Genomic DNA, 17,143 nt, shown 5'->3' with positions numbered 1-17,143 from the left:
TTTTTGATTCAGTCTCCATTTACATATGTCACCTGTAGTAAATGTACCATTAGTCCCCGTCATTTAGTTACGTTAATTTCTGTTTCTCTACCTTTCTTGCCTTTGTGCTGTTGTCTGTGCCCAATAATGTTTGTACCATGTTTTGTGCTGCTGCCATGTTGTGCTGCTGCCATGTTGTGTTGCTACCATGTTGTTGTCATGTGGTTTTGCTACCATACTATGCTGTTGTCTTAGGTCTCTCTTGTAGTGATGTGTGTTTTGTCCTATATATATATATATATTTTTTTTTTTTATCCCAGCCCTGACTTGGCCAGCTAAATAAAGACTAAATAAAAAATACCAAAATAAATAATGCATATAATAATTACAGTAATTTACCGTTCTCATTCTCGGAGTGGAAACGTTGTTTGCGGAGTTCTCAACCTGCTACACTTGTGAGAAACATTTCATAACCATCATTTACGAGTTTTGTCAATTTTCATTGTCTTTTGTTTGGATAGCTTAATTTGAGCAATGAGCGTGTGTCTGATTTCTCTGTCCTCTTAATATTGAAGGAGTGCGTGAAAGTGCCCATTTGGAGATGTCTTATTTCGGATTGTCTTAACTCACCATGTCCACCAATAATACATTTTTTTCCTCACCTCACACAGTAAGTCCTTCAAAGTCTGTTTTTTATTTGATTTTTTACATCCATTGCGAATGATAATAGTTATCATTCCAACACTCTCCCCCTTGATAATCACTAAGCCTCGGTGTGCAAGAGCAAAATATAATGATTTGATAATTGCATATATCCATTGGAAAACATCCTTAAATAACTGAACATTTTTCCCAAAAACATCTCTCTGTCCCAAGCTCACTGGTGTGGGAAACTGAAGGCTCAGAATAGGTTAGTTGATACAATGTTGCAAGTTCGCTAGCCACAGCTTCATCTGGTCCCAGTTGAGTGATTTGATACAATGTTGCACTTCGTTAATTCAAGTCAAGTCCTTGAGAAAGGGAGCTGCTATACAGGCAGAGTAGAGAGATTCATTTAATTGAAAGAACCTGCATTTTTATTTGTCGGTTTTATGTGTTTTTACTTTGTTGACAATGGAAGTTACAGGCCTACTGCCTCATTGGCCTACAGGATATCATTGAGCTCCATGCATACAGTCATTACTTTAGCCGCCAATGGTTCATGGTGTATCAATGTGTCCATTTGGCAGAGGCTGGTGCTCTCGCATTAGTTTAATTTTAACTTTAAGCATTTTATGATTTAATTTCAGATTTTTATGATTAACCAACTCACAATGATTTTGAGAAACAAAATTATCATTATTGAAATAAAACTGTTCCACGAAAATGTGCATATGAAAATCATAACTGGCACCCAGATCGGTAGAAATGTTAACATAAATTGTACGCTTCCCCAAACTTGAAACTCATGTGCAGCCTATTAAGTGATTTGTTTGGCAATCAGATGAAAACATCGTAACCTTTTGTGTTCATGCCACATTAAAAGGTGAAACATTTTTACAGTTAAATTAAATGCCTTTACTATAAAACCCATAAAAAAAATGTATATAGGAGGTCCTATGAAAAAAAGGTGCCACCGTTTGGAAATCAAATGCCTGTCCAACTGATTCCTTCTGGTGCCGGCCGTGGCGGTCACCCTTTAAATGTCAAGCACGCTACTGTATAACCAGGCTTCAGATTGAATCCCGGCCTAAGTTCATGACACCTATACAAAACACAACTTATGTTCAATAATTGTCTACCATTCTATCCATCATATGGTGCAGCTTTACTGAAGTGTTGATCATGTATATTAATGCTTGCCTCAAATGAATTACACACAAACGTCCCATTCACCATACAGTAAATGTCCTTAGTGAATTGTATTTGTATATTTGTCTAAATAATGTACGCTAGAATAAAACCAATATATCTGTACTCTAGCTACCTTGATTCCCAATTTGTTTGTTGGTAGGAAACTGTACAGTAGAGAAACACCATTGTTCGGGCAATTACATCAGGTTGATTACATCAGGTAATCAACTAAAAAGTACATCAGACACCACAAAGCAATGTTAATCACTGCAAGTTCTGCTTCACGTTAATACACTGCACATAATACACTTTGAGATTATGTTGGATGCTGTTCTACAAAGAGGTATCAACATCTCTCGCTCGCACACCACGACTGGTTTACATATGTTAGAGCTGGGTTGGAACAAAAGCCTGCAATGTGTTGCTCTCTAGGACCACAGCTGCCCACTCTTGGTGGAGATCCAATTTATAGTTATTGGGTGAAGTGTGTCCTCCTCACTCCCAGGGAGCAGCATTTAGTCTATTAAACACAACACTGATAAACCATCTGCCTCAAGGCCCTCATTGGCTCTCAACTCAACTCATCTAGGCACAAAGGTGAGTCCAAGGTCAACGAACCGATGAAATACAGTATAATTGCCTGGATCATTTTGTCAATCAATACTAACAACACTGTGGTTGAATGTAATTTGTGCTGAATACCCTATGGTAATATATTCGTTTTATCAGTGTTTTTTTTTATTCACAATCATCACTGGAGGACAATCACAATAACCCAAAACCATCACCCCCCCCCCCCCCCTTCAAAAACAACAAAATTAGCATGAACAAGCATTACAAAATCCATCCTAAGAAGAAAAATCTATTAAAACCAAAATAAACTGAAAAATATACACGACATACATGTCAAGTCATTCCATTCCCATAGACTAACCTATCCATGAGATCTGACATATCTAAAAAATATATGTATGTACACACTCTGCTGTATTGTACTGTACAAAATACGACAACACTTTAGGTTTCCCCCTGTAGACATGCAAACGCCTTACTTAGCCCTGCACAATGTCATTTGACGGCCTTTGTGACCACTCACCACTAATTATAATTGGTTTATGATCTGACATTATAACTGCTATTAACTGTCTCTGAGACTGCACTGGCATGTTGCATCTCAAACAACTGAGCTGACACAGGTTAGTGTGAAGCTTCTAATAATCAAGGGATATGAATGCCAGTAAATGGTCTTGTGCAGCACTTCATAAGGCATTGAACATGTCTACATGAGACCTTTGTACAATTAAGTGTGCCCCAAAGGACTTATTTTCTGTGGGGGTCAAAGATGAGAGCATTCAGCCGGAATTGCACTTATTTGCGGACAACGTCACAGTCAAGGTGAACTTGCATTGCCTACAGTATGTCTCTGAAGAGCAGTGGAGCATATCCGTGTGCATCAAAACCCCAAAATAAAGAGAGGGTCAAATTTAAAAGGGTACATATGTGTTTGTCTCTTCCAATGTCTACCACGATGAAAACTAACATGTCAAAACTAGTTTAGCTGAAAGGGGAAAAGAATCATGCACTTGTAAGTGTGGATGTTGAAACCCTAATGGCTCCTGCCGGAGATGGAGGCAGTCTGCTATGTGCTTTGCCGTGAGAGGGATCGTCTCAGAGGTGGAGATTGAAGTGGCATTTTGGATAAGTGAGAGTTCCCACTTGTAGTCTTGCCAATTCTGGTGTCCATTGTCTTTGACAGGTGTCCTTGGGAGTTCTCTGACTGCAAACACATGCACACACAAACATACGCAGGCACACGCACAAACACTATCAAACTCTCTCTCAAACTAACACAAGCTATGTGATTTGCACACACACGCACATACCCACACACACACGCCACAACTCTCACTGTCCACCTCTGCCTTAACACTTGGTCCAAAAGCCACCAGCCTTTCGTGCAGGCTTCAGCAAATTTTTTACAGTGAGGAAGTCCTGCAAAAGTCCTGCCGAAGGTCTCCACCACATCCTACTCTTCCTCCTCCTCATCATCATCGGGCAGCGGTAGGATCTCTTCCTTGAGACACTCCCTGTAGAAGCTGGTGAGCGAGGCAAAGAGGTGCAGCCTACTTCTCTGGGACAGGAAATGACCCTCATCTGGATAGATCTAGAACACCACAACAATGAGCACAGCATGACCACGACATGTGCACAGCGGCATCAGTGAAAAGACAGTATACATATATTTAGTTAAACTACTACTTTATGGATGTGTGTAATTACTCTCCTCTCATCACAGTTTAGTTTAGCTTATTAGGATCCCCATTAGCTACTGCACATGCAACAGCTACTCTTCCTGAGGTCCACATAAAACGTACAAATACATGACAAAGTACAGGACAGTTATAGATTAGAACAACATATTAAATGACATTCAAAATAAAATGTAAATATGATTTATATATTGGAGAGACACCAAGAGACAATAAAATGACTATTTACACACTATTCATATATACTGTACATATTCATATTCTTAGATACAGTACAGTTAAATTAGATCTTTAGAAGAAGGAGAGGCTCTGTGATACAAAATGTTTTTTATCTGTTTGTTTTTAAGCTAAACTTGCTTTTTGCCCGAGTTACCTCTGGTGGCAGAGCATTCCATGATGACATGGCTCGACAGATAACTGAGAAGCGCATTGAATCGGTTTTTGGTTTGGGTACAAGTGAAGAAGCCCACAGTGGCATGTCTGGTGGGGTATGTATGTCTGTTTGAAGTGTATGCAAATAGATTGTACAAGTGATTAGGCATTTTCAACACACAAATGTTTCTTAAAAAGACTAGAACAGAAATAGTCAATTTCTCCTCAACCCTCAACCATGAAAGACTATCATTCATGTTCTTGGTGTTAGTTCTGTGTGTGCAGTGAAGACAAGGCGTGCTGCTTTGTTTTGAGCCAGTCACAGCTTTGCTAGGTCTTTCTTTGCTGGCCATGGCCAAATTACCGGACAGTAATCAAGATGGGACACGATCAGAGCCTGAACAACTAGTACAGTTGTTCCTGTACGCAGAACATATTTTTAGAACTGACATACCTCTCCCCATCTTCACTTCAACTTTGTCAATATGACTTGAGCATGATAACTGACCATCCACTGTTACTTCTAGGGGTTCAGCTTCTTCAACTCAATGGTCACACCCTTTATGTGCATTTCCAGTTGTGATTCAAGTCTAAGAGAATTCTTTGAACCAAATGCAATGATTTTGGTTTTAGATGTATATAAGGTCAGTTTATTGTTATTTACCAATTCTGACACTAAATACAACTCCTTCTTAAGAGTTTCAGTATGTTCACTGGCTGTAGGTGCTGATGTGTAGAGTGTGCAATCATCAGCATACATAATCATTTTTAGCTTCTTGTAAGACAAGTTGCAAATAATTTGTAAAGATATAGAAGAGTAACAGCCCAAGGGATACCACACTGTCCTTATCTGATGTTAGAGAAGCTTCCATTTTTTTAACCTATATTTAACTAGGATAGTCAGTTAAAGAACAAATTATTATTTTCAATTATGGCCTAGGAACAGTGGGTTAACTCCCTGTTCATGGGCAGAATGACAGATTTGTAACCTTGTCAGCTCTGGGATTTGAACTTGCAACCTTTCAGTTACTAGTCCAACGCTCTAACCACTAGGCCATAACCACTAGGCCACACTCCCACCCCATTGAAGAACACTCTCTGGGTTCTATTGGATAAGTAACTCTCTGACCATTTGATGACAGGTGATGTAAAGCCAGAGCAAGTGAGTTTTTCAGTAACAAATGATGATCAATAACATCAAAGGCTGCACTGAAATATAACAATACAGCTCCAACTATCATTGTATTATCCATGTATTTTATTCAATCATCAGTCATCTGAGCCAGTGCAGTAGAAGCTGAGTGCCCTCCCCTATATGCAGTGGCTGGTGTTACTGTATGTTTATGGTACTACACACACTACAGTAACATACTGTACATACATAGCATGGGTAGGGTACTGCATAGTTTCGTTACTGTTAGTATACATCTTAAACAACCATGGCTTGGGTAGACTTATGGCTTAAAGAATCTAGTGTACCTACACAGAACCTGCATTCTACAGTATAGTGGGCAATGACATTCTCCATACCTGCATCGAGTAGTTTGCTCCAACTTTCACAAGGTTCTTAATGAGCTCAGCAGTATGCTGAAAGTGGACATTGGCTGAAAGAAGCATAAGATAATGTGTCAGCAGAATTCCGCTTGAATCGTCACGGGGAAGAGCAGCAAGATCACATAATGACAGAAAACGTATATTTCATAAAAACTGTCATTTTTGTTAAAAGTTCTTCAGTGTTTGTCATTGTTAGATTATTTCTGTTTTAAGTGTCGTTTGGCAAGACGCACACTGCAGACTGGTCCTACATAGTAAATAACAACACAACAGCTACATAACTGACCCCAGATCATTGTTGATGCCTTTTTCTTGGTTTCACATAGTTAGTCACTCACCATCTGCTGTGCCGTGTACAAGCATCAGAGTCTGTTCCCTCAGTGGCTGGACATTCTGCAACACACTGGAGAACTGCAACAGAGCCAACCATAGAAGTGTTAAGAGTATTAGAAAGAGTTTGCTGGCATATTGTTAGAAAGGGAAGGTCAACAACCATTCCTAGTGGCTAGTGAAAGTCTATACATCCCTTGCACAGTCTTCACATTCTGCTGCCGAAAAATTACATCTAAAAATGTATTAAATTAGATTTCGTTTTTTATCGATCTACACAACTTACTCAACACTTTCAAAGTAAAAAATAAGTTTATATATTTAAAAAATGAAGATGTATTGATTGTGTGCCTTCACACCCCAGAGATAATACTTGGTAAAATAACCTTTGGCAGCCATTACAGTTGTGAATCATTTTTGAATAAGATTCTATCAACATTGCACAACTCTTATGGCAACATACACTGAGTGTACAAAACATTAAGAACACATTTCTAATATTGAGTTCCACCTACGCTTTAGCACTCAGAACGGTCTCATTTCGTCGGGGCATGGATTCTACAATGTGTCGAAAGCATTCCACAGGGTTGCTGGCCCATGTCAACTCCAATGCTTCCACAGTTGTGTCATGTTGGCTGGATGACCTTTGGGTGGTGGACCATTCTTGATTTTATTTTTATTTAGCCTTACTTTAACTAGGCAAGTCAGTTAAGAACAAATTCGTATTTACAATGACGGCCTACCAAAAGGCAAAAGGCCTCCTGCAGGGACGGGGGCTGGGATTAAAAATACAAAAAATGAATAAAATATAAATATAGGACAAAACACACATCATGACAAGAGAGTCAACACAACACTACATAAAGAGAGACCTAAGACAACAACATAGCAAGGCAGCAACACATGACAACACAGCATGGTAGCAACACAACATAACAACAACATGGTAGCAACAAACATGGTAGCATCACAAAACATGGTGCAAACATTATTGGGCACATTATCGGGCAGACAGCAGCACAAAGGGCAAGAAGGTAGAGTCAACAATACATCACACAAAGCAGCCACAACTGTCAGTAAGAGTGTCCATGATTGAGTTTTTGAATGAAGAGATTGAGATAAAAATGTCCAGTTTGAGTGTTTGTTGCAGCTCGTTCCAGTAGCTAGCTGCAGCGAATTGAAAAGCGGAGCGACCCAGGGATGTGTGTGCTTTGGGGATCTTTAACAGAATGTGACTGACAGAACAGGTGTTGTATGTGGAGGATGAGGGCTGCAGTACATATCTCAGATAGAGGGGAGTGAGGCCTAAGAGGGTTTTATAAATAAGCATAAACCAGTGGGTCTTGTGAGGGGTATACAGAGATGACAAGTTTACAGAGGAATATAGAGTCCAGTGATGTGTCCAATAAGGAGCATTGGTGGCACATCTGATGGCCGGATGGTAAAGAACATCTGGCCGCTCGAGAGCACCCTTACCTGCCGATCTATAAATTACGTCTCCGTAATCTAGCATGGGTAGGATGGTCATCTGAATCAGGGTTAGCTTGGCAGATGGGGTGAAAGAGGAACGATTATGATAGAGGAAACCAAGTCTAGATTTAACTTTAGCCTGCAGCTTTGATATGTGCTGAGAGAAGGACAGTGTACCGTCTAGCCATACTCCCAAGTACTTGTATGAGGTAACTTCCTCAAGCTCTAAATCCTCAGAGGTAGTAAACACACCTGTGGACACAACCCAACCAAGCCGCACTGCTTCTTGACACAATGTCCACTTAACCAGGAAGCCAGCCACACCAATGTGCAATGTGTTGGAGGAAACACCATGCACCTGGCGACCGTGTCAGCGTGCACTGCGCCCGGTCCTTCACAGGAGTTGCCAGTGCGTGATGGGACAAGGATATCCCTGCCGACCAAACCCTCACCTAACCCGGACGACCCTGAGCCAATTGTGTGCCACCCCAACGGTCTCCGGGTCACAGTCAGCTGCGACAGAGCCTGGTAAGAAAGCTTTCTTGTAGAGAATTTAACATAAAATCCAGGGAGGGTCCAGCTGAGAATAAGACTGTATCATCTGCATATAAATTAATGAGAGAGCTTCCTAATGCCTGAGCTATGTTGTTGATGTAAATTGAGAAGAGCGTGGGGCCTAGGATGAGCCTTGGGGTATTCCCTTGGTGACAGGCTATGGCTGAGACAGCACATTTTCTGACTTTATACACTGCACTCTTTGAGAGAGGTAGTTAGCAAACCAGGCCAAAGACCCCTCATAGACAACAATACTCCTTAGCTGGCCCACAAGAATGGAAGGGTCTACCGTATGAAAAGCTTTGGCCAAGTCAATAAAAATGGCAGCACAATATTTCTTAGAATCAAGGGCAATGGTGACATTATTTCGGACCTTTAAGGTTGCAGTGATACATCCATAACCTGAGCGGAAATCAGATTGCATACCCGAGAGAATACTATAGACATCAAGAAAGCCAGGCAGTTGATTAGACACGTTTTTCCAAAACTTTTGACAAAAAGGCTAAATAGACAGTTAGGATCAGCATGATCTCCCCTTTAAATAAACGAAGAACCGTGGCTGCATTCCAAACAATGGGAACCTCCCCAGAAAGGATAGACAGGTTAAAAAGGTTGGAGATAGGCTTGGCGATGATAGGGGCAGCAACCTTAAAGAAGGGGTCAAGCTTAAGGAGCTCCTTTTGCAGCTCAGACTCAGTGACTGCCTGCAGGGAGAAAAACTTTGTAGCGGGGAAGGGGGAAAAAAGAGGGAGAAGCATCGGGGATAGTCCCATTAGAAGGGATGGGAGTTGAGGAAATGTTGGACGGGCAAGGAGGCATGGCTAAGTACAATATGAATCCTGACTTAACGAAGTGGTGATTAAAGAGCTCAGCCATGTACTTCTTGTTATTAACAACCACATCATCAACATTAAGGGACATGGGCAGCTGTGAGGATGTCACGAACATTGTTGTAAGAATTGGACCAAAATGCAGCGTGGTTTGTTATATGTTTATTATATGCACAAAAACAATAAAGAGCAAAGAAACGAACGTGCAGCTTTGTCGTGCTCAAAGGCAACAATACTAAAACAAGATCGCACAACAAACAGGTGGGAAAAGGCTGCCTAAGTATGATCCCCAATCAGAGACAACGATAGACAGCTGCCTCTGATTGGGAACCATACCAGGCCAACTGAGAAATAAAGAAACTAGAATGCCCACCTTAGTCACACCCCGACCTAACCGAAATAGAGGATAAAGGATCTCTAAGGTCAGGGCGTGACAGTACCCCCCCCCCCCCCCCCCCCCCCCCTCTATAGGGGAGGGTCCGGGAGGGCATCTAGCCTCGGTGGCGGATCCGGTGCGGGACATAGACCCTGCTCCGCACGTGGATCTGCCCGCTTCGGTGGCGACTCTGGTGCGGGGATCGTCGCCGGAAAATCCGGACCATAGATCGTCGCCGGAGGAACCAGACCGTGGATCATCGCCGGGGACTCCGGGCCGTGGATCGTCGCCGGAGGAACCGGACCGTGGATCGTCGCTGGAGGAACCGGACCGTGGATCGTCGCCGGAAGCTCCGGACCGTGGATCGTCGCAGGAGGATCCGGACTGGGTAAACCTCGCAGGAGGCTCCGGAATGGGAACCCTCGCTGGAGGCTCCGTACTGGGAAACCTCACAGGAGGCTCCGGACTGGGAACCCTCGCTGGAGGCTCCGTACTGGGAACCCTTGCAGGAGGCTCCGGACCATGGATCATCATTGGAGGCTCCGGGCCATGGATCGTGACTGGAGGCTCCGGGCCATAGATCGTCATTGGAGGCTCCAGACTGGGAAACGTCGCTGGAGGCTCCGGACTGGGAACCGTCGCTGGAGGCTCCAGACTGGGAACCGTCGCAGGAGGCTCTGGACTGCAGACCGTCGCTGGAGGCTCCGGACTGCAGACCGTCGCTGGAGACTCTGGACTGCAGACCGTCGCTGGAGGCCTGGTGCTTGGAGCTGGCACAAGGCGTACCAGGCTGGGGAGACGCACTGGAGGCCTAGTGCGTGGATCTGTCACAGGGCATACCGGGCTGTGGAGACGCACTGGAGGCCAGGTGCGTAGAGCCGACACAGTACGTACCGGGCTGGAGAGACACACAGGAGGCCTGGAGCGTGGAGCCAGCACAGAACGTACCGGGCTGTGGAGGCGCACTGGAGGTATTGAGCGTAGAGCTGGCACAACGTGTACTGGACAGATGACAACCTTTGCGCGGCAAGTGCGGGGAGCTGGCACAGGATGCACCGGGCTGTGGAGGCGCACTGAAGACACGGTGCGTAGAACTGGCTCAGGACGTACTGGGGTGTGGAGGGGCACTGGAGGTCTGGAGCGTAAAGCTGGCACAACGTGTCCTGGACAGATGACAACCTTCGCACGACAAGTGCGAGGAGCTGGCACAGGATATACCCGGCTTTGGAGGCGCACTGGAGACACGGTACTTAGAACCGGCACACATTGTTCCGGAATGATAACACGCTCCTCAAAGCGAGTGCGGAGAGCTGGCACAGGACGTACTGGGCTGTGGAGGAGCACTGGAGACCTGGTGCGTGGAGCCGGCACAGATGGTACCGGACAGATGGCATGCTACTCAGGACGAATACGGGGAGCTGACACAGGTAGCATCAGACGGCTAACACGGTCCTCAGGGCGAATGTCTTGCCTCTCCAGCCAAACCAACAGCTCCTTCGCTTCACTCTCTTCATATTTCACCAACCACTCCTCGAAGGTCTCTATCTCACCCCTCCGTTCACTCTCTCTCAATCTATCCAACGCTTCCTCCATGGTCTCTGACTCAGCGCCGCTGACCACCCAGTGTGCCACCCCCCAAAAAATGTTTTGAGGCTGCTTCTTGGGCCTACGTCGTGGCCGCTAACCCCGGTGTCGTCGCTGTCCCTCGTTCGCTGCTTCCGCCTGCTTCCATGGCCGGCTTTTGTCTCCTGCCATTATTTCGGCCCAAGTCCAGGATGTCCTCCACTCTTGGCTTTCCTCCCAGGCCCAGGATCCCTGCTCTTCCTGGGCATGCTGCTTGGTCCCTGGATGGTGGGATCTTCTGTCACGAACGTTGTTGTTACAATCGGACCAAAATGCAGCTTGTTTGGGTTCATCATCTTTTATTATGTGAACCGGCACAAAAACAATAAAGAGGAAAATAACTAACGTGAAGCTGTGCAGTGTTCACAAGCAACTATACACAAACAAGATCCCACAACAAACAGGTGCGAAAAGGCTGCTTAAGTATGACCCCCAATCAGAGACAACGATAGACAGCTGCCTCTGATTGGGAACCATACCAGGCCAACCTAGAAATAAAGAAACTAGAATGCCCACCCTAGTCACACCCCGACCTAACCAAAATAGAGAATAAAGGATATCTAAGATCAGGGTGTGATAGAGGAGTGTTATTTCTCCAGGTCTTTAACCGTTTTCCAGAACTTCTTGGGGTTAGACCCACAGAGACATAACTGCTCCTTAAAGTAACTAACTTTACCTTCCGGATAGCCTGAGTGCACTTATTTCTCATTTGCCTGAACGACAGCCAGTTAGCCTGACTGTGCGTGTGTCGAGCCATTCGCCAAATGCAATTATTGAGAAGGAGTAACTCTGCAAGATCACGGTCGAACCAGGGGTTGAACATGTTTCTAATTATAATTGTCTTTATGGGGGCGTGTTTATTAACAATACCACAGAAAATATCAAAAAAGAAGGTCCAAGCTGATTCTATACCATTTTACAGGAAGGCTTGCTCATTCAAGTTTCTTAGCAAGGATCTATGGTAAATCAGGACAAGTCATTTCACTGAGCAGCCATTACGAACACAGGCTGTAAAACAGTGATCTCCAAGGTCATTACAGAAACACCAGACTGATGCCTATCAGGATTATTTGTGAGGATAACATCGAGGAGAGTAGCCTTTTCTGCGTGTTTGGAGTCACACGTTGTGGGATTGGTAATAATCTGAGAAAGATTTAGGGAGTCCCATTGCTTTGGGACTTAGTCAGGTGGTTTAAGCATGTCCCAGTTTAGGTCACCTAGCAGGACAATTTCAGACTCAGTGTAAGGGGCCAGAAGAGAGCTTTCTGGTACAGGCTGGTGCTGATGGAGGACGATAGCACCCAGCAACAGTCAAAAAAGAGCTATTTGGTTTTAATGCTTAAAACCAGCTGATCAAATTGTTTGGTGACAGACTTGGTGTAGACAACCGAGCACTGAAGGTGATCCTTGGTAAAGACTGCCACTCCCCCTCCTTTGGAAGATCTGTCTTGCCGAAAAAGGTTATAACCAGAAAGGTTAACATCAGCATTCTAAACACTCCTCCTTAACCACGTCTCAGTAATGACCAACACATCTGGATTGGAGCTGTGAACCCACACTTTCAATTGAAAGAACTCACAAAAATCTGTTGAACGTGAAAAACCCAGCAGTGTTTTAGTTCTTGACACCGGTGTACCTGGCACCTACTACCATACTCTCTTTAAAGGCATTTACATCTTTTGTCTTGCCTATTCACCCTCAGAAAGGCACACATACACAATCCATGTCTAAATTGTCTCAAGGCTTCAAAATCCTTATTTAACCTGTGTCCTTCCCTTCATCTACAAGTGACATCAAGAAGGGATCATAGCTTTCACCTGGATTCACCTGTTCAGTCTATGTCATGGAAAGAGCCGTTCTAAAATGTTTTGTACACTCAGTCTATATACATTATTTTTGATTGCAGACTGAGAATGGACCATTCAGGAACACTCAACATCTCTTTAAAAGTCACTCTGGTGTGTCTTTGGGTGTAATTGTGTAATGGGTGTAATTGTTCCACTGAAAAATAAAACTCCCCACGGTTTTCAAAAGCCTACGGCAGGTTTTTCTTTAACTTTGTACCTGGGCTTTCCTCCTTTCATTTTTATTTTAATCTTCACAAACTACCCAGTCCCTGAAAGTAACAAGCATAACCATAACATGATTTTGCAACCTTAAAACTTGAAAATACAGTGCATTCACTCAACATTATTTGCCTGTATTACAAAGTGAAGGCTGTGTTAAAAAATATCCACTTCAAATTATCTGTTCTGTTTGCAACAAGCCTGTTAAGTAATACTGCAAGACAACACAGCAAAGAAATGAACTTTTGAAGCGAAATAAAAAAACAACAGGTTTGGGTCAAATCCAATACAACATAACACAGAGTGAAACCCTCTGTATTTTTAAGTATTGTGTCGGCAGCATCATGTTATGGGTATGCTTGTCACCGACAGGGACTAGGGCAAAGAGCAAAGCCCAGGTAAAAAGTTAGAGGACAACCTGTCTCAGTCTTCTGATAAACTAAACCTGGGATAGAGCAGGACAATTATAAACAAAAAAAGGAATGCCAAAGAAAATGCCAGAATGGCTTTCCAGGAGGTGTTGAATGTTCCTGAGTGATCTAGTGACTATCCATACTTGCTGAAAAAGTCTAAACAGTCTAAATTTGCTTGAATAATCTCAAACAAGGTTTGAAAATTATTATCCATCAATGATTTCCAACCAAATGTACTGAGCTTGAGACATTTTTACAAAAACAATGGATATACACTACTGTTCAACAGTTTGGTGTCACTTAGAGAAAGAAAATCACGTCTTTTTATCCATTAAAATAACATAAAATCGATCACAAATACAGTCTGGACATTGTTAATGTTTAAATTGCCTATTATAGCTGGAAACAGATGATTTTTTAAATGGAATATCTACATAGGTGCACAGAGGCCCATTATCAGCAATGGCACATTGTGTTATCTAATCCAAGTTTATCATTTTAAAAGGCTAATTGATCATTAGAAAACCATTTTGCAATAATGTTAGCACAGCTGAAAACTGTTGCACTGATTAAAGAAGCAATAAAACTGGCCGCCTTTGGACTAGTTGAGTATCTGGAGCATCAGCATTTGTGGGTTCGATTACAGGCTCAAAATGGCCAGAAATAAATAACTTTCTTCTGAAACTCTTTAGTCTATTCTTGTTCTGAGAAATGAAGGAAATTCCATGTGTGAAATTGCCAAGAAACTGAAGATCTCGTACAATGCTGTGTACTACTCCCTTCACAGAACAGCTCAAACTGGCTCTAACCAGAAAAGAAAGAGGAGTGGGAGGCCCCGGTGCACAACTGAGGAAGAAGACAAGTACATTAGACTGTCTAGTTTGAGAAACAGACGCCTCACAAGTCCTCAACTGGCAGCTTTATTAAATAGTACCCGCAAAGCACCAGTCTCAACGTCAAAAGTGAAGAGGCGACTCCGCGATGCTGGCCTTCTAGGCAGAGTTGAAAAGACAAGGCTATATCCCAGACTGGTCAATTAAAAAAAATGAAGATGGGCAAAAGACCAGAAACTGGATAGAGGAATATTGGAAAAAAAGTGTTATGGACAGACAAATCTAAGTTTGAGATGTTCAGATCACAAAGAAGAACATTCATGGGACACAGAAAAAAATGTAAAGATGCTGAAGGAGTACTTGACGCCAGCTGTCAAGCATGGTGGAGGCAATGTGATGGTCTGGGGGTGCTTTGGTGGTGGTAAAGTGGGAGATTTATACAGGGTAAAAGGGATTTTGAAGGAAGCTATGACTCCATTTAGCAACGCCATGCCATACCCTGCGGACTGCGATTAATTGGAGCCAAATTCCTCCTACAACAGGACAATGACCCAAAGAGCAGCTCCAAACTATGCAAGAACTAGTTACGGAAGAAGCAGTCAGCTGGTATTCTGTCTATAATGGAGAGGCCAGCACAGTCAACCATATTGAGCTGTTGTGGGAGCAGCTTGGCCGTATGGTACTTAAGAAGTGCCCATCAAGCCAATCCAACTTGTGGGAGGTGCTTCAGGAAGCATGGGGTGAAATCTCTTCAGATTACCTCAATAAATTGACAACTAGAATGACAAAGGTCTGCAAGGCTGTAATTGCTGCAAATGGAGGATTCTTTGACGAAAGCAAAGTTTGAAGCACACATTTATTATTTCAATTAAAAATCGTTATTTATAACCTTGTCAAAGTCTTGACTATATTTCCTATTCATTTTTGTTTTCATGTAAAACAAGGACATTTCTAACTGACCCCAAACTTTTGCAAGGTAGTGTGTTGCCCTAAGAGTTCTGCAAAGATGGTAGAATATCATAAAAAATGAGTCACAGAGGCTGCCAAAGATGCTTCCACCAAGTATTAATTCTGGAGCTGGAAGACATACGCGATCAAGACAATCAATTCTCTATAATATTCATTTACTTAGAAAATGTGGAGTGGGTTCAAATCAAATTAAACGTTATTTGTCAAGTGCGCCGAATACAACAGGTGTAGACGTTACTGTGAAATGCTTACTTACAAGCCCTTAAGCAACAATTTAGTTCAAGAAATAGAGTTAAGAAAATATTTTATAAATAAAGTAAAGTAAAAAATAAAATAAAAAGTAACACAATAACATAACAATAACGAGGTTATATACAGGGGTAGGGGTGCTGAGTCAATGTGCAGGATTACAGGTAGTCAAGGTCATTTGTACATGTAGGTAATGGTAAAGTGACTATGCATAGATAGTAAACAGTGAGTTGCAGCAGTGTATAAACAAAGGGGGTAGAAGCTGTTAAGGAGCCTTTTGGACCTAGACCTGGCGCTCCGGCACCGCTTGCGTTCGGTAGCAGAGACTGGAGTCTTTGACAATTGTTTGGGCCTTCCTCTGACACCATCTAGTATATAGGTCCTGGATGGAAGGAAGCTTGGCCCCTGTGATGTGCCGGGCTGTACGCACTACCCTCTGTAGCGCCTTACGGTCGAATGCCAAGTGGGTACCATACCAGGCGGTGATGCACCACACTGCCAGGTCTCTGACCTCCTCCCTATAGGCTGTCTCTTCGTTGTCGGTGATCAGGCCCACCACTGTTGTGTTATCAGCAAACTTACCGATGATGCTTGGCCAAGCAGTCATACAGGGAGTACAGGAAGGGACTAAGCATGCACCCCTGAGGTGTCCCAGTGTTGAGGATCAGCGTGGTAGATGTGTTGTTGCCTACCCTTACCATCTGAGGGTGACCCGTCAGGAAGTCCAGAATCCAGTTGAAGAGGGAGGGGTTTAGTCCCAGGGTCCTTAGCTTAGTGACAAGCTTTATGGGCACTATGGTGTTGACCATGAGCTGTAGTCAATGAACAGCATTCTCACATACAGTTGTAGTCGGAAGTTTACAAACACTTAGGTTGGAGTCATTAAAACTTGTTTTTCAACCACTCCACAAATTTCTTGTTAACAAACTAGAGTTTTGGCAAGTCGGTTAGGATATCTACTTTGTGCATTACACAAGTACATTTTTACAATGATTATTTCACTTATAATACAGTGTATAACAATTCCAGTGGGTCAGAAGTTTACATACTGAAAATTACAGGCCTCTCTCATCTTTTTAAGTGGGAGAACTTGCACAATTGGTGGCTGACTAAATACTTTTTTGCCCTACTGTATGTAAACTTCTGACCCACTGTCAATGTGATGAAAGAAATAAAAGCTTAAATAAATAATTCTCTCTACTATTATTCTAACATTTCGCATTCTTAAAACAAAGTGGTGATCCTAACTGACCTAAGACAAAAAATAGTAAAAAACTGAGTTTAAATCTATTTGGCTAAGGTGTATGTAAACTTCCGACTTGAACTGTAGGTGTTCCTTTTGTTCAGGTGGGAAATGGCAGTGTGGAGTGTGATTGAGATTCTTTTGGGGAGGTATGCAAATTGGAGTGGGTCTAGAATTT

General features: G+C 43.0%; 1 protein-coding gene across 2 annotated transcripts in view; it reads right to left on the bottom strand.

The window, feature by feature from the left end:
- Positions 1-662: 662 nt before the first annotated feature.
- The window catches only part of LOC110519984 (inactive dipeptidyl peptidase 10), a 344,103-nt gene continuing 327,622 nt past the window's right edge, over positions 663-17,143 (bottom strand). For both annotated transcript variants that reach the window (XM_036974136.1, XM_036974137.1), the window contains exons 24-26: positions 6,347-6,419; positions 5,985-6,058; positions 663-3,976 (exon numbers count right to left, since the gene is read on the bottom strand). In XM_036974136.1, coding sequence (XP_036830031.1) covers positions 3,839-3,976; positions 5,985-6,058; positions 6,347-6,419 — 285 coding nt within the window. In that variant the 3' untranslated portion in view covers positions 663-3,838. The remainder of the gene's footprint in view (positions 3,977-5,984; positions 6,059-6,346; positions 6,420-17,143) is intronic.

This window comes from Oncorhynchus mykiss, chromosome 3, assembly GCF_013265735.2.
Source record: "Oncorhynchus mykiss isolate Arlee chromosome 3, USDA_OmykA_1.1, whole genome shotgun sequence".
NCBI classification, from domain to species: domain Eukaryota; kingdom Metazoa; phylum Chordata; class Actinopteri; order Salmoniformes; family Salmonidae; genus Oncorhynchus; species Oncorhynchus mykiss.
The sequence above is the reverse complement of the archived record's forward strand: the minus strand, read 5'-3'. Positions and strand labels throughout refer to the sequence as shown.